The sequence below is a fragment of the Thermobia domestica genome, chromosome 2, assembly GCF_964235325.1.
Source record: "Thermobia domestica chromosome 2, izTheDome1.hap1.1, whole genome shotgun sequence".
Lineage (NCBI taxonomy): Eukaryota > Metazoa > Arthropoda > Insecta > Zygentoma > Lepismatidae > Thermobia > Thermobia domestica.
Genome location: NC_137455.1, coordinates 80860753 through 80879814, shown reverse-complemented (window position 1 = coordinate 80879814; position 19062 = coordinate 80860753). Strand labels below are relative to the sequence as shown.

The 19062-nt window shown below is 36.4% G+C and overlaps 1 protein-coding gene across 7 annotated transcripts in view; it reads left to right on the top strand.

Annotated features, from left to right (window-relative positions):
- LOC145673335 (uncharacterized) overlaps positions 1-19062 on the top strand; it is a 154266-nt gene that overhangs the window by 118989 nt on the left and 16215 nt on the right. For 6 of the 7 annotated variants that reach the window (XM_081742970.1, XM_081742962.1, XM_081742984.1 and 3 more), the window contains 3 exons: positions 6765-6868; positions 9618-9736; positions 13140-13307. In XM_081742970.1, the coding sequence (XP_081599096.1) occupies positions 6765-6868; positions 9618-9736; positions 13140-13307 (391 nt within the window). Of the gene's footprint in view, positions 1-6764; positions 6869-9617; positions 9737-13139; positions 13308-19062 lie in introns of those variants that run through there. The other variant, XM_081742988.1, reaches the window with a different exon arrangement.

The window sequence follows — 19062 nt, the reverse complement described above, 5'->3', positions numbered from 1 at the left end:
TATGTACCTAGTGTTACCATAAATACTGTCCCAAAGTTTAAAATACATTTGTGAGCGTGTGTCCTCCCACACTCCTATTCCATTTTAAATTCCCTAGTTAGTCTCATCTGAAGTGGAATAAGGCTCCATGCACTATACGTTGACGCAAACCTTATTGTGGTTCTGTCTTTTTTTTTTAATGTGTTGGCAACGCTGTGCAGTGGTGACTTGCATTGCCTGCTCATGGCACAAAGGAACGTAAAGCGGCAGTAACTTTATAAAAAAATAGTCCAATCATCGATGCTTATCCCTATCACTTTTAGCACTCTGATTATGTTACTTTAATGACGAATAAGGATGAAACTCGACAATGCCTATATTATCTATCAAAGAGTGTTTTTCAATAATAAGTGTAGTCAGTATCAGGTGTTAGATTACAGACGCTTGATGCTGAACGCGCGAAGGTGTGCTTCGTGACGCCATGGTTGCATAGACGAACCAAGAAATGCATTGCGTGTTAAGAAAATCTTAAAATTTGTGGACCATCGTTCAAAATGTTGTTGAATTAATTATGCAAATGTGAACTATGACTAATGCAATTGTTTCAACGTGAAATTTTAATGGAGTTATTGAACGTACGTAAAAGTAAAGGAAATTACTCAAAGTAACATAAGTGCACGCCGTAAAAACTAGGAATGTAAGTGTTTTATCCAAAAAAAAAGTATTTAATTTTCGCTATCAAGCACATCAATAATTACGATAAGACAACATGAGTTGTTGGCAGGAACAATTCCATTCGCTGCGTTATCAATTTATTCAATATTTAGTGATTCAGTCACAAACTTGATCATGATCAGAGCTGAGCCGCAGTAACCAGGACGGAGTCAGAAAACGATTATTAGAATAAGAAAATGAATCTGCAAGGAATTTCTTCACAGGGAATGACTCCAAGCCCCTCCCCCCACCCAAAATTCCATCAATCTGCAGTCCAGTGAAATGAAGTGTTAAATAAATGACGTGTGTTAAGTGCTAATATATCGTTCAAATTAATCCGAGCCGGCAACAACGGTACATAATTTCTTTTAAATCAATTTCATCATTATTTTTTTAATTTTTTTTTTGTAAATAAAATTTGAAACGGGCTAAAAGGTTCTGAGTACATATTCAAGTAGGTTTATCAATAAAAACAGTAAAAGCTGTACACGTAAGTAAATCCAACATATGATTTGTTTTTAATCAAATAAAATTTACTTCATGTATTTGTTTTGTTTCCTGTTATCGTTTCAGCATGAATCATTGCATGAATCACTACCGAAATTGTGGGTATTATATCCAGGTACTTGTGTGCACTCTGTAGATGTTAACGGGCTTACCAAAGACGGTGGGTACGCGCGACTACAACCTCAGTCTGAGTTCAAATTGGTTCGTGATCCAACTTGGAGGTTTGCATGTCTTTTATTCTAGCCATTACTAGCTACGGAGTGAAGTGCTTGTTCCGTCTAACCACAAAGTCTACCATAAATAAAATTTTTAGTGCCCGAACAAGAGAATCGAACCCAGGCGGGTTACAAGAATGGCTTATCCCGAACAGGGACCGACGAGAATCAAACCCTTCCGGTTACAAGAATGTCTTCCCAAACAGGGACAGGTAAGAAACGAACCCAATCGGGTTACACATTGACACAAAATGGTTAGATATATTTTAATATCCTAATAACATGAGTTACATGGATGTATTATGAACTAAAATCACAAATAATTATTCAAAATGGCCACCATTAGCATGCACACAGTCCTTAAGTCTTTGTGGCCACTCATTAATTGCATTAACTGGAACACATCAACTGGAAAATATGCAGCTGCCTTCCGAAGTGACAGCTTTAAACTTTCAATATTGGGATGTCTTCTTGCAAGCCATCTCCTGAAGCTTGGACCACAGTTTGTAGTCCAAAGGGTTTAAGTCCGGACTTGCAGAAGCCCAATCTGAAGTGGAAATGAAGTCCGAAACATTTGCTTCCAGCCACTACTGGGTTATCCACACGTCACCTACATATCACAGAATCCTACAGCTTGAACCACTCCCTCCACATACACACTGTGGGTGAAGTTCTTCATTGGGCTTCCGGTGCACTCGACTTCTTGCATAATTGAAATACACACAAAAACGTGACTCGTCGGACCACGTTACATTTTTCAACCACACTTCTGACGCCGTTTTCCATCCGCCCCAACACAATAATCAATTTTTGCTATTGTATCACATTTTTGCTTTGACACAATTTGACGAGCTTTCTCCACATAATCGCCTGTCCATGCGTCAGCGATGATGAACCATTTAGTCACATGTTACAAGTGGCATATCATCTATAACGATAGATACGTACTGATGTTGTTGAGAGGACAATTTTTTTGTCCACTGTGCTTATATTTTTTTCAATTCCTCTATGTGAAAATCTCCTTATTTCTTCGGCCTTCTTCACTCTTATCGATCCACCTATGCTATTGGTTTTTATCTTCTGCCACTAAACTCTTCCTTTAGCCCGATCGCGCCTTTGGTGCACGTAATCCCGGGTTCTATTCCCTGTGGGAGAACATTGAACCCATTACACTGGAACAGATTCCACCTTAAACTCTAGGGCCACGTATTATATGGCTCATCTTAGTGAATAACCGGTCAAGTCGGGAATTGTTAATTTTACAGGAGAGTAGTTTTAAAGTTCTACTGGTTCCTGTGAGTATGAATATAGCTAAATCAACTCAATTTTTTGACGATATAGTTATGTCATTAGGATGTGTTATGCTGCAAAATCTCATCCAGAATATGCAACAATGAAGTGTGATTTTGCACTGTTTTATTCAGTTGCCTGCTTATGCACTGCGATATTGAGCTACTTACCTGGTTATGCACGTATATGCTATATAGTAAAAACCTGTAAAATATTAAAAATGTGAATAGTAAATGTTACCAAAACAGTTTTATTACATATTTCGTACTGAATAGTTACTCGTAAAATTGACAGTTCTTTCAATACTACTCACTAAGTTTAAAACAGTGGAAGTTATCTGAATAATAATTCCTTTGAATCATGAACTGTTGAGACACAATACTTAAACTTTTTTTAACTTCCCAGTTTCATGTAAAAAAAATACAATGTAATAGTTAAACACTATTCACACAATGGAATTCAAAAAGAACACACGTGCTCGTAATGAATACAATAAGTTCAAGGATCTGGATCGAATTCTTCTAAGTCTGGATCGATTTCGGAAATCTCATCAGATGTTCGTAAATTTTTGTTAAAAGTCATGGAACACAGGATCTATCAATGGAAGCAAATCCAGAAGGTCCTTCTTCTTTTCATTACCGATGGGTACGGGATCTTCATGGATCAAGGGCAATGATGGCATTTCTGAATCCTTTCGCCGTCGGACTGGAAGGAATGCTTCTCATGCTGAAGCCACTGCACAGGGTGCCAGAGAAACCTTTCCCTGGTTTCATTTAGCTTTCGCAATACGAAGGGACCGTCACCTTTACACAAACTGCTAAAATCAAAAAAAGTTCTCCTTTCTCATGGAAATCACATTGAAAGGTAACTTCCTGTTACTTGTGCGTACAAGCTGCATCCAGTCATGAGGGTGATGGATCTTTATGCCAAATCGTTTCTTTTCCCTTTCTATTATTGAGTGATCGGTATCACATTCCATATGGGTATGGCCACTCACTAGAAACTTGTGGTTTATTACTTGCAACTCTGTTTTCTTGTGAAGGGCATATATAAACATTAATGCTACATGACTATTCTTATTTTGCCCTCCACAAGTATCAGAATAGAAAGTCACTTCTTGAACATGAGATGATAGGTCCAGTATGTGTTGGTAAAGACATGATGCTATTTAGTTACCTCCTTTTCCAGACACAGATTCATCCCACATGTAACACGTAACTTCATCTGAAGCGAGATTGTGAATTGTTAGATTAAAGGTCCACAGTAATAGTTTGTAAAATGACACAGATGATGTTAAATAAGGAGTAGGGAGGCATTGCTGGAGGTCAAAAGCAAAAGTCATCTTTGTGTTATCTTCTTTAGAGATTTCCTTGTCCCTTCGCTTAGCGCTGTACGCTTCTTCGGCGAGTGTGTGATGTTCGGTACGTTCACTAATAACCTCTTCCAAGTTACCTTCTTCGGAAGCTCTAATTTTAGCTTCCAATAAATTTCATTTGTGCCAAATATCTTTTTTGGTTTTTTGAATGCAAGGTTCAACTCATGAAAGTACTTAGAATATAGAGAGTGTGAAATAGGGTTGTTTCTTCGTTCTGTATACAATCGGTACATCTTAAGAACTTTTTGGATGTTCTTTTCCGACAATAGTGACTTTCGTAACTTGGAAAAGACAATATGTAATTCTTCGCATCTTGGACTTTCTCTTCTGGTACTGTCTTTGATGTTTTTTTTTTCTTTCAAGTCTTCAGAAACCGCTCCAGCGTGTGACTGCTTTTTCTTTTGAAGAACGCACTCAAAAATGATTTAGTTTCTACAAGAGTTTTTAGAAGTCATGTCTTACAAATTGGAAGTCTGTCATTTTTCACAATGAAACTATACGTACAGTGACACTCACGTGTCTTCTTTTTTTCCTACCGGACATTTTTTTCTGTTTTCTTCTCTTTGATAGTGATTAAAGAACTCACGTATTTAGCACGATTATCACGAGAACCTAGTTTCCAGTACTCATTGAAACACAATTGGCGATCACGTTCTGTGTATCTACTAGCACACTTCATTCTACACTCAGTAAGTTTACTCATCTTTCTTGCCGGAACTTCCTTCCCCTTTTCTGTGATATATGCATGCCTTTCATTCCTTAGTCTTTTGCATCTTTCTCTATCTTTTCTACTGCGTGGTTTTATTTCCTTTTGGATCACTTTCTCAGGTAACGGATTCAAAGTTTCACTATTTTTTGCACGAACTGTGGTAGATTTACGGAAATCACTCCACACTCTCACTTTGTGTTTCCAGTTTGTGTGCAGACTGTATCAACTACAGAACTCGAAGAAGGGAAATTCTCCAAATTAAAGTTTTTGGGAGCACCTACATCTTTTGGTTTTTCCTTCTTACGACCAACTTGTTTTCTGGACGTTATCACTTGTTCGTCGCTACTTGACGAATAGCTTACATGAAAATCTGGATCTCTTGTGCTGTCACCAGAGTCTAAGTCACAATTCGATCGAGAGTCATCACAAATGGCTTCTGTATGGGTGGATATCAGTTTCCTAGTCTTCGTCAGGCTTCTAGAATCTGAAAGCAAAGAAAAATATGTTGTATTAATCAAAAGAAAATCAGCATTTATAACAGTAACAAATATTAAGGTTCTTTGAGCAGTTGACTTCGCAATAACCCTATGATAGTCTCATTCGGATTAATTGGAACTAATTTTAGTGCAGCTTTGTTATATTATTATTATTATTATTATTAACTTTTACATTCATTAATCCATTACTTAAAAAAGCTTTATTTCAATAATAGAATTGGCTAGTATTGAAGCATTGTGTCCCCACGCAAAGCAGTGGTTTCGTATTTGAGAGATCTTGAGTTCGATCCTCACCACTGAAAATCCTGAAAAGAATTTTCGGAAATTTCCTGCTTTACCAAACAAATCTAAAGATGGTACCGCAGCCGACCTTTAAACCTACAAACAAACATATTATTTATTAACCGGAAGATGTGAATGATAATTACATACTTCTCTTTTTCCTAAGACTTTATGAGTTTCTTATGTAATATGAGTAATTTAAAAAAATTTGCTTACCTTCATATTGTAAGCTATATTCACCAGAATCGGACGTGTTTTCTTTTTCAAAATAAGCTCTTTTTGCAAGTCGTACTGCTTCCTGTGTTCGAGGCATCTTGGAGTACGAAACTTCACACTCTGCCCAATACGCTGGAATGAATGTTTCTGCTTGCATTTCTACAAGCAACACATCAACAATCTGATCGGCGCCCTTGATAGCTCCAATAATATTTGCAGCATGTCGGCTTTCAGTTCTTCAGAAAGTAAACAAAGGCATCAAAGGAAAGCGAAATGTGACACACAAAGTCATCGCTTTTAGTTAACATAAAAAGTTATATCTACATGAGAACAACGTAATATGTATTATACGAATTTATTATAACAGGTCATCTCGATTTAACCGCTTATTCACGCTCAGTGCAAAGTTCATTACAACGGATACAAACAGGTAAAATGACTTACCTTGTTATTCACGAAACAAATATTTCCATTAATAAGGAGTTAACTCGACTTACCTTGTTAATTTTGAAGTAACTGGTTACACACATGCTGTAACTTCGTCAATTTTAGGAATTCGACTTAACCGTTTCTACACTATGGAGAACTCGCCAATAGAAGCTTATATCTTTAAAATCTCAATTTTGAAAAAAAGTCGACTTAACCGGTTATTCACTAAGAGGAGCCATATAACCTTGATGCTGAAAAGGGACACTAAACTTAAAAAAGAAAAGAAAAAAATCAGCTTAACAATATTATAACATGACCAAACATATATATGACTCTGTATCTCATCATGGAGCCTACCTTGATGCTTCTTTTCGCTTTTCTTTTTCTTTTCTTCGTACTACTTTCCCTCTCTGTTATATGAAGCATTTAGGAAAGGAAATAAGAGTATATTTTTGTAATGTGTATGGTTATGTTTCCACTATTTTCTGATAATTATTTAATTTTCTGTTCCTTTTTTCCATGCTCTAGCTAATATATTCGTTAATTTGTAGGTAAATTGAAATCAAAAATATTTCGTGAAACCAAAGACGATTTCAGCATCGAGTCACATTCTGTTGATTTTAAAATCAAATCTTTGTCTGCTTCTTCAAGTAAGGTACGTATAAAGATTAAGCAGGTACTTACAACTCAAGTAATTTTGCTTATTGAATCATCATTTTAAAATGTATGTTCAGTGTAGTTTATTATTATTATCATTATCATTTCATGATTTGAACAGAATTTGACCGTTGGTACTGCTATTGAGTTACAGAAGAGATTGATAATAGGAAGATATTTTGTAATATTTTTTAATGGAAATAACAAAGCTTCCGTATTTTAGTTCTTGAAGTGATCGCACTACTTTTAATTGACAGATACAGCAATCTTATTCAGGTGCAAGTTAAGGGTGGGTTAAGGAATTAGAAGTACTACAATATTATATAAATATAAACAAACATACCTATACCAGACATTAGTATACTTCCTATCAAGTTGTTGATATTCTGAGTTGATTAGCTTGTCTTAGTCAGATTTTATTTTTTCGTAGATCCGGACTTAGCAGCAACGTTCCGGAGCATATTAACGTTCTCAATGTATGTGACCTATAGTAGCTTCCATTATATGCGTTTCTGTTTAATTATGAATCAGTATTGTTTTTCTCCTTGATTACATTAAATGTTTCATACATACGAGTAAATATATTTAAGCTTAATAAACGGTTTTATTTATATATTTTTTTAGTATAATACTATGACAGATATTTTATATTTCTGATCTCTCACACATACCAATTTATATAAAAAGAAAAGAACGGAGAATGAATTTGCCATTTTCTGTCTCCTCTTTGCTGTTCTCGATGAATTGCGGTTTGTTTCAGAATGATTGGCGGTATATGACTTCTCTAACAACGTATCCCAAAACGGTTCCTACCGAATTGTGAATAATACTTCAATAATAATAATATAATGCCTTTATATGTGTGATATATTTGAATCCTGGTATCAAATTGTTGGGATAATGGCTACTTGGTGGTAATATCCACTCATCTTGAAATTAGGAATGTCTGCGTCGCCCTGGACGTTATCTGTTGTGCACCGTCTATTTCGGTGTCAATTAACTTTAATTTAGAATACATGAAACAGATATAACTTAAACAGTCTAAACTTAAGATTAGTTTATAATACATAAAGCAGATAAATTTGCTTAAATATATTACATACTGTTGTTCTTCTTTATTGTAATGTATACTCTGTCTAATCCACTTTTTCCTTATTATGGTGTATACCAAAGATCCATCTTGTCATTACTACTATACATTATTTTCACGACCGATTTCTCCACAGATCTGCATGGTACACACTCTTTATTAATGACTTTCATTCTAGCTTCTGGGAAAGCCATCGAACATACCTCTTGCAAGACTCTATTGACCGATTTGTGCAATGGCATCATCTTGCATCATCATTTATGCTTACGCGACCACTACGTAAACAATTAACCCAACGAGAAACCGTACTACCGTACTACTCACCGCAAATTTCACGCTAAGCACTGTGGATTTCTGTTAGGTTTTTGCCTCTAACTTTCAAACTTAATGTGCTACCTCTGATCGTTAACAGACACAGTGTCCGCGAAACACTTGCAGCCTCCATTTCCAATACTTGTCATGTGTACACTACAGAGTTCATAAACTCAACTCCTGTTGCCTTATGAACAGAAGTTCAAATGATGGAAGTTTACTGCGATTGTATCATCTACTACACGATGTTGCCAACTTGTGCATTACTTATGTAATTACCCTCATATTGTCATCTGCAGATCGGGAAAAAGTACATAAATTCACTTCCTCTGTGTTGTCAGCATTGCATAATTTGTTATAAAATTATTCTTGATGCAGCTTATGACAGCATTCCAGCCTATTATAATACACCTCTGCAACATTTTGCCCACGTTAGACTCCTCATTATGAAGGTTATATTCACTTCCGTATTTATCACTTTGAATAGTTCTTATCATATTTGCGCTCACTTTACATGTAATACTTAGCGAACTCTCAACGCATATCCACTGTCTTTCGTAAGCTCCAAATGTGCTCAGAAAAGCAGAGGACATTTTTCTCACTGTTCTTTGTCGTTATTGTGATGTAAAAGTACTTCCTTAATAATAATTAAAAACTTTAAAAATGTTTTAGAAAAAATAATAAAATATTTAACTGACTGGCTTTGAAAAACAGTCTAGTAACTAAATTATCTCGATAAGAAACATACCCGATCTCATTAAATTACATTTAAAAATATATAGACTAGTTCAAAACTTATCATTTAGAACATTAATATCATTTAAAATTTAACTTTACAGTCATTGATCTGCGCAAATTACATTTCAGATATCTTATATATAAAAGGATGGAAATAAAATCACGAGAACATTTCTGTCTTATTGAATTATTGAAATGTTATATTCGTCCTTATGTGGCTGGAATTGCTTACTTCGTCGGTTCCATTTCTTCGTCAAATCTTTAACTTAACGTCGCACATATATGGCCTTTAGGCTAAAGGAGATGTATGATTAATGAAAGTGAATGATTACGAATTGGTGGAATGGGAATGTGAGAGAAAACGGGAGAACTCCGAGAAAACCGACGAGCACGATGTTGCCCACCACAAGCTTGGCTTGCAGTCAAGCCAGGGGCCCGTCGCTCACAGGTGATCGTTCTATGTTGTCTCTTTCATAAAAGTCCGTTCTGTTGCCTTGAAATTTATATTCGTAGAAATATTTAAACATAATTTGCTGAGAATTTGAACGAATAAATATATATATATATATTTTAACTTGAGAGAAGTTTGTAATTTTCTTTATTTTAGGACATACTTAGAAATAATCTTATGCAAAAACATCAGCATCTGTCAGTATTTGCATCGGAAGTATATAAGATAATTGAAGATGATCTAAAAGAGAAAAGTGCATCATTCATTGCTAAACAGTAAGTTTATTCTTTTTTTGTTTTAAAAAAATGTTATTTAGACACTACTACAGTAATGTTTCATGATTAAAGTAGCTTGCAAAAGCATAAACAAATACAGCCCTTTGTCATGTCAACATAATTAAAAGTTATTACAAGGTTATTATTAGTTTTGAAATTTTAGTTAGTATTTTACACAATTGTTGTTATCTCAGTAATAAGGATAATGACAACGTCCTGTTGCACTGGAGTTAAAAAGTCATAAGAGCAGAAGATGGCATTATTGGACAAAAGGCGTCTATACCATCAAGGGAAATATACACAAACAATCCAACACAAGATGTCAGCAGTATATAATGAGATATGTCCATCATATGACACTCTTAAATGATGGAAGAGAATTTAAATGTGAGCGTATTAATCTAGAGAAGAATGTCCACCCCGGCCACAGATTCAAGCATGTTGATAAAAGCGGAGTAACCAGTACTTGAAGATAGAGTATGTAATGGGAGTATTTCTAAACTAGAGAGGTAAGCATTTGTGCTAATAGAACACAAATTATACAAATCTCAACAATTTTACCAGTGCTAATAGAACACAAATTATACAAATCTCAACAATTTTACCAAACAAGATAAATCAATGGTTGGAGTTATTCGTAGCAGTATCAAATTCCAAAATTATTAAAATGGACTGCAGATAATGAAGTGCTCGCTTGTTCAGTAAAAAATGTGTAAGAATGATATATTGAAGAAATTCATTTCTTCGAGGCCCTGGAGTAAAATATGTAATTTATTAATGTGTTGAATTAAAGCAAAAAGTGCACTTTTAAAATTTTTTGTATGTTGGTATGTGTTGATAAGTTTATAAGTAATTTCGTTACTACAGTTAAGCAACGATGCAGCAATATCTTACAGTTTAAATTCCAATTTGATTACATAATTCCTCTGGAAGTTGAAGCCACTTAAAATGTCATAATTCCCTTTTACAAGATTGAACAAAAGCCCAATACTACTGATGAAGAATATTCATGGAAATATTCAAAACACCATTCATTTAATTGGATTGAAGTTCAGTGTTGCGTTCAGCACTAAGACTATATAAAACGTAGACCTACAGTTTAACGTGGCACCCAACTCCACATGAACGCCACCGGGATCAAACCCGAGTCTCATACTGAAAGAGTGGCGCCAATTATATAGCCATAACATTCAAAATATAGTTACAAGGCAGGGTACCTCGGTGTAAAGACACCGATTTTAAGATTTTACAGACATAGGGAACATCGAAAAAAGAAGCGATACGTACTTTTTTATATCGGCCAACAAGTTCATTAAAAGGGTAAAATGGGGTCAAAATGAGATTATGTGGAATATACGAGAACGAGATATCGGAAAAGGTTAAATGTAGAAATACTACCCATAGTCGACGCAAGGCAATGAGGTAGAACAGATACATGCGAAGAAAAGAGAACATCCGGAAATGGACCAATCACGTGTACAACATTGTCACAATGTGTTACGGAAATGAGTAGAGAGATTGGCAATGAGCAGGAAGAAAGAAACGTAAATAGGAAATATGTGTTTTTGCTTTGGGTGCATATGTCATCCGTAAGCGAAAGAGACGCAGATTCATCTAAATGCACGAAGATGGGAGAACACGCAGGAAGGATGCAAACGCCGTTCGTATAGTTAGCCAGCGAGACAGTACTGCGCAGTGAGTTGCATATGTCGTCTGTTATGGGATACTAAAGGAGACTATTCCCAAAATTTCAGATTTTTGGGGGGAAATTTCAGATTATTTCCAGGGCCCATTGGAAATATTGAACAGTGAAATATGTCAAATTGGCATAATTCCCCAACTTTAGGAATTTTTTTCAGGCATTTGGGAGCAGCTACAGGTCTGCAAATTTTTGAGTATAAACTTATGACCCCGGATTACATGCACACACAATATCAGACCTCTACGTCGGTTGCTTCCTCTTCCCAAACATGTCTTCAATGTTCAAAAATGTTGCTACTGTAGACCCTGATTTCACTCTTTTCAAGTGGTTTTAGGCAAAAATATTAAGAGGACAAAGTTTTAGCTCTGCTCAAGTTGGAGACGCCCAGCAATTTTCATTTCGGTAGGACTAACTCATGTAGAGATATTGAATAATCCGTAAATGCCTCAAATCGAGAAATCGCAAAATGGCGGCAGCCGCTGCGTAACTACGAAATGTTTTAAAAATCCAATGATCGTAGTTTTGAAGTACCCTGATATAGGATAAACATTCATGAAAAAATTAGATTTTTCGGAGATGATCGAGCGGTACATGCTTGATCACTTAGAATGGACTGACTCTATTGTGAAGTGGCACATTGTTTCACAACCAACCTTAGACCTTCAAGCAGAGTTCTTCTCCCGCCCACAAATCCAGGTCAATTCAAGGGTGGCTGCAGCGTCATGCCCCTGACTTCGCTTCGCCTGAAGATTGGCCCTCTGGACTAGTGACTGTGGTCAGTGCTGTAGGCATCGTCTGCAAGAGGAGACGCCCCACCATTGACAGTTTAAAACGTTCCTTGTTGAGAGAAGTTGGATTTTCCCCTGGATGTCATCCGTTCTGCCATACACGAGTGGTCACACAGACTGAGAGCCAGTGACTGTGCAAAAGGTGATTATTTCGAACAGTGATTAGTGCTGTGTGTAGTGAATGCATGTAAGAACAATATACACAAAGCAAATTAAAATATCTCTCATGATAGTTGCGTTATTCGGTTTTTTCAGTTGTAACAGTATTTATGGCTAGACTAGGTATATTGTCATTGTGGCCTTATGTCCTAATCATTTTGTCATAAGTAAAAATACATTGTTATAAGAAAATCAGTTTTATTAAAATTAACATTTTATTTCTTGAACTTTCTAAGGCTGAAAAATGATCACGAAACAGTTTTTATACTGTTTCGGCTGAATCGGATAAATTAAACCACGATTCTTCTATTATGTCTTTAAATTTTTCTATATTTGACTTCAGTGGTTCTTATAAATAGGATTAAATGTGATGACAGCTCTCCTTGCTAGTCTAATGGTAAGCGCGCGTACCTTTGGTGCACGAGGTCCCATGTTCGATTCAAAGAGAGAGGATCGAACGTATTATAGTGGTTCAGATTCCACTTTAAACTGTAGGTCTCGTCCTATATAACCCCACTAATAGAAAAGGATGTAAAAACAAGTCAATCATTCAAATGTGATGGATTTTCTAATTACTTTCTTTAAATTTTAAATTTTTTTCAAATAGTAGTAATAGAATGCTTATATGTATGTTATCATTGACTGTGATAATACAAAAAGTGTAACTTATTACGATGTAACTTATTTCATCTTATTGCTAATATATCATTCACTATATCTGGTGTTATGAAAACATGGAAGTATTCTCTTGCAGTAATGAATGTGAGAATGACTACCAGAGAGACTTGGAGGACGAAATGGAATCAGCAAAAAATACTCAGCTCAAGTGTGAAGAACTGGAATCTCGTATGAAGAAATGCGCGAAATATTTCCAGAGCATCTGTAACTCCGCAAATGAAGTCTTCACGGAGCAAAAAGAGAGGTAAATTTTGTATGATTTATTTAAAAAAAAAAAGAAAAGAAAAGAAAAGAAAGAAAAAAGAGATATCTGTATATATTAGGCCTACTGTAAGAAAACTGTTCAATTCCGAAAACTATGGATTTGACACTAATATAAGTCATTTCCGATCATTTTTAAATATCCCCTTCTTCCCCTCTTTCCTAAGCTGCACTGTCAAAGTGAAATGATAAAAACACTCCCAGGCCCGAACCTCATCTATATTGAAAATTTGATCGAGATTGGTTGGGTGGTTCAAGAGTTGTCACATAGTCACTTTTATATATATATATATATATATATATATATATATATAGATAGATAGATAGATAGATAGATAGATATATATAGATATATATATATATATATATAGATATATAGATATAGATAGACAGATAATTGTATTAAGCTTTGGTCAGAAAGATTAGATATTCATTTTATATTTTTACCTTATTTTATTTTTCTATCAGTTCCAATTATGTTTTCCACATTTTCCAATTGAGTCTGATATTTGTATCAGCGTTGTGTTTTGAAAAAAGAGGTAATGTATTCACTACCAGTATGAAGCTGAACTAGCTTCTTCATCTTTACTTCGTGTTCTACTTGTGCTTTATAGTTCTATATTTTCGAATAGTATTCCTAAAATTTTCTAAGACTGTTTATTGTTATTAGTGCTGTGTTCCAAATATGCACTATAAATTTCGTTGCCTTGAATGTTATTACAAGCTATTTTTTAAAATGTTATTGTATAACTTAGATTTTTTGGCAACTCTGAGAAAAGGTTGTATGAAGAGAATTCAATTTCATACGTCCATATTCAATCGAGTGCCAGATTTGGGGGTATACCGAAGTTCGAATCCATGCTTCGGTTTCGAGTGTAGCTCCGGGACGTTAGGGTGACCAGATTCTGACAAGCGAAAAGTAGGACACAAATACACTGACGGATATGGAAATCCTAACACCAAGAAGTAATTGTGCTAGGATGTGTTATTACATTGATTCAAGTTTGAAGTACAGAACTTGAGAATTGAAGTGCACCGCCAGACAAAAGTGGAGGATATATGTCTTTAGTATCCAGTGTAGTCACCACCTTGTTGAATTCAGGCGTCCACACGAGCAGGCAATCGATCGCAGAGGTGCCGGATATCATCTGGGATTGCGTTCCACGTCTGCTGCACCTGTAAGGTCAGATCGGCAGTGGTCGTTGCTGGTTGAGGATGGGTCCAGAGGTGTCGTCCAATCATGTCCCACACATGTTCTATTGGATACAAATCTGGAGATCTTGCCGGCCAAGATAACACGTTAACATCTTCAAGAGGACGTAAAGTTGCAACTATGGTATGCAGACGAGCGTTATCGTGTTGAAACAGGCCACCTTCCATAGCGTTCATGAACAGGAGAACAACGGGTTCGATCATCATTGTAATATAGACGTGCGCTCTCATGGTGTTAGGAATAATCACTAGTGGGGTCTTGTGGTCATACGAAATCCCTCCCCATACCATAATGCCCGGGATTGGACCGGTATGACGACGACTAATGCAGCTTCGCAACAAACTTTCATCAGGCCGCCTCCTGACTCGTGTACGTCCATCATTGGTACCGAGACAGGAACGGCTCTCGTCCATGAATACCACAGAGTTCCATTCTGCCCTCTAATGGGCTCTCTCGCGATACCACTGCAGTGTAACGTGAACAGAGACTAGGATGAAATTTATTATTGGTGTCCATTTCAGGATCACTCAGTAGTATGTTTTTTAAGTGGAGGAGTGTAACGTGAACAGAGACTAGGATGACATTTTTTTTTATTGTTTATTAAAACAATTGATTGAAAATATACCTAGAAAGAATTCACGGAAACAATCCTCTTAATTTCAACAAACATAGTGTAGTGAAAGGGAAAGCAAGAACTATTTCTGACAATAGAAAGGTAGACCTGTGACGAGATAAACAAGGACTTCCTGATTGACGTCACAGAGAAATAACAATTTTGTGGTTAAGAAAGTCCAGAAATAGAGAACAGGAAGATAGAAGAGAAAAACAAACTGTGTATAAAAACACTAGTAAAAATTTACTAGTGGTCAGTCACGGTCAGTTGGTCAGTTAATCATTATCGGACGAAACTATACGAGTCGCGATCCGCACTCTGTACACGCGTCGACTTTGTCCGGCTCTCCTTTCAACTGTTGGATGTACTTGGAAACATGTAAGTTGGAATTGTTCTTTATTTGTTTCTTATCCTGCATAAGATTAATACCAGAGGTAACATATATTCTAAACTAATTCCTCAAGCACCTTAGGCCTATGTGCCAGGACTATTAATTTAACATTGTTCTCTATCTAATTTGCATATGAAATTAATTCAGGTTTTGAATACTCATGTCCAAAACTATTTGACTTAATGGTTCAAACTAATGTTATTTATTTAGATAATGGACTGGAGAAATAGATATAATTTCATTGTAAATGATTGTCAATGTTTAATGAGCTTGTTGGTCCAAGGTATTGTGCCGACATTCGCGTCGTGCTCTATGTAAAAATTGATTTAGTTGTGAGGGCCAACTAAGCTCATTCCTTTCAATTCAGATTTACTGTAAATAAAAAAATGATAGACTAGATTCCTAGTATCATTATTTACCAGCAGTAATAATGAAAATCCCCGCTGTCTCACGTGACAAGGTAAATTACTTATTATGGTTATCTATTCACTAGTAGTGATCACATTTATATTTATATTTATGTAATAACAGAGTGATCCAGATACCCCTAAAACCTGGCCAAAACCAAGAAAATGAAATTTGTAGCAGAGAGTCTAGTATTGAAAACAACGTGGAATGAAGAGAGTTTTACACCCGGAAGTCCGAGAAGGGAGTCTGAAGGGAGCTTTTGCTGACTGCGGTGATAAGTTTTTGTCTTTATACGTCAGCATGCATAATATTCACAACTATGTAGAACCAGAATTACATTATTGAGAAAAAGTTATGTGTCGTTCAGTATAGCTCTGTACACTGTTCTTTCCAGACATGATGTTTGACGTGCCCGATTATTGCTTAAACGTGACAGAAGATGAAAAAGCCGAAGGGCTTTGGAACTCCATATATTTTGATGGTTGCTTTCAGTTCCATTAGAGTTTTAATGCGCTTCAATCAGTTTCAAGTTACGATTTCTTTTTCAGAGAATAGCTCAATACGTCCTCTTACAGAGACAAAAAGCCAATGTTGCCCATTTTCCCCGATTTTGTTACAGGTAGACAAGTTGCTGGTTGAGTAAGAATTATGTGTAAACCAGTGTGCATAACTGCACACTTAATTAGTTTATTTTCTCTTTCTTGCTGACAATGTCTTATCAAACTACGAGAAGAGAGCTTTTTCGTGTAATTCGGCATAGAAAACGTAGCAAGGACGCAAAAAGACGATCTTTGACTATATCTGTTCAATGAGAAATATCAGCATCGTTAATGAAAGAAGGAAGCTCCAACTGACGCAGGTCACCAAATTTTCGACAAATTAAACAAGTGTAACCAGAACTACAAATGGTTTGAGAATGAAAACCAGGGATGGCTATGTCATGAGATTGGTTTCCAAACCAACTTACCAGTGTCAGCTAGGTCAACATCTTCGACATCGGTAGGCGGGAGATCGGAGAAAACATTTGCAAGTAGCAGCACACGCTCAAAACATAGGAAAACAGAAGATCTACGTGCTTCGTGATTATGCTGCAGGCATGAAATTCCGAGAATAAAGAGACCATGACAAGATATATCTGACGAAGGAAATGGAAAAGATATCGCTGAGAGGAAAGAAGATACGACAAGCCTGGAAGATGACTCAAAAACATCCTCCGACACCAACTTACACTCCTGATTTCAATTTACATGGGTTGGTCGTATTATTGGTAGTTGACCTGTCTCGACATCAGTACCTGCTGTTACGAAACAGTGCATGATGCTGCAGCAAGATATACCCCTCCTACAACCGTATTCTAGAGGCAAAGAAACGATGTTACCCTGCAAATAATTACCGAATCGGCTCTCGAGGCATCACTCCAAGATCTTCTAAATTATACAACAAGCCACATTCTCGAGCTGCAAGAACCCGTCTTTGACCAAGTGCCTAAGAAATGTTGGAAGCAGCAGACGTTAGTATCGAAGTGGGGTGTGTGATTTAACTACTGCTCAAGCACAGTATAAACAGAGAGCTCATAAGGTAGGATTCCAAGATACGGACATTTTCGTCACGCCTATGGCACCACTACAGCTCTACTCCGTGTCAGACAAGAAGGGAAAGGTAATCGTGTGGCGAGATTTACAACCATCTTCTGTAAGGTTATGCAGAACAATTAGAATCCAGTTTAAAAAGAGAAACAACAGACTTAGTGTCACAAGAGGTGCATCGCATTCAGCAACAAGTGCAGAATTGAATACCTCAGTAACAGCAAACAAACAGTGCCAAGTCCAGCATTTGTTGCAATTAACTATAGTTGATGGTAAAGTGTGTAATACGCTCACTACTAATACGTGAGCACAGAAGTGCTATGTTTGCGGAGCCACACCTAAGGAAATTAACAATACCAGCAATGTTAAACGCGAGAATTCAGAAACATTTGAGTTCGGCCACTTTATGCATGGATACGTTTCATGAAGTGGCTGTTACATGTATCATATAGATTAACTTTCAACAATGGCAGATCCGGAAGGAAAACAAACCATTAGCAGACACAAAGCATACATTTGTGCAAGAAAAGTTAAGGACGGAACTAGAACTCAAAGTGGACGAGCCAAGACAGTGAAACGTCCAACGGTGGTAGCACAGCCAGACGCTTTTTCCAAAATCCGGACCAAATATCCGCAATAATCGGAATCAACAGATAGTTAATCGAGAAATGTGTTATTCTTCTTCAAACCCTTTCACGTGGCCTGGAAATAGATCCCGACAAATTGAATCGGTGAGTGGAAAAAGAACATTCCAAAAATAAAGGATAACATTCCACAATAACAATTTCTCTATAACTAAATATCCAATCCCATTACGTTTTTGGAATTTTGGAAAATGAAAAGTCTTAACATACACTACAAATCTCCCATACAAATGTTTTTATATAAGCAATGGTATTTCCGGTAATCAGTTTTACTTTTCGTTTTACGAAAGTAACGTGTTGGGGAATGTACTCCTTTTTACACTCACTGATTCAATTTGAGACGTTGGTCTTTGAAATATGTGACATGTACCTCAATCTTTACTCTTGGTACTATATAGTCGCTTCGGTGCATAACATTCTAATACATGGGCGAAGCATCATTTCGTCGGCTCTTTTGCCCAGTGACCAAATATCAGAAGTGGCGCAGGAAGCAAGGCATAAAAATATCAAGCAGTACCGGGAACATCATGCAAGAACGAGTTCACGAGAAATCACAATTATTGGCGTGATGCTGCAACTTCTCGTCACGTCGGGCCCGCTCATGTCAACTATCCTTCAGAGGATGTCGCAGTCGAGTGTGAGGAAAGCTCTGCCCACTCTGCCAGATGTTTTAAACTACTGCAAAACCTATCACAATCTTCAACAGGAGCTGAAAGTGACTCAGAATGAGCTGTGCTAACTGTGCAGATATTGTGTTAAAATGTTCACTTTGGTGTTCTTTATATTTCTTTTGTTTCTTCATCTCAGTGTATTACAGAATGCAGTAATTTGCTTTTTATATATCGTTTGTATTGTTCAGAATTATCAGAAACCGATACATATA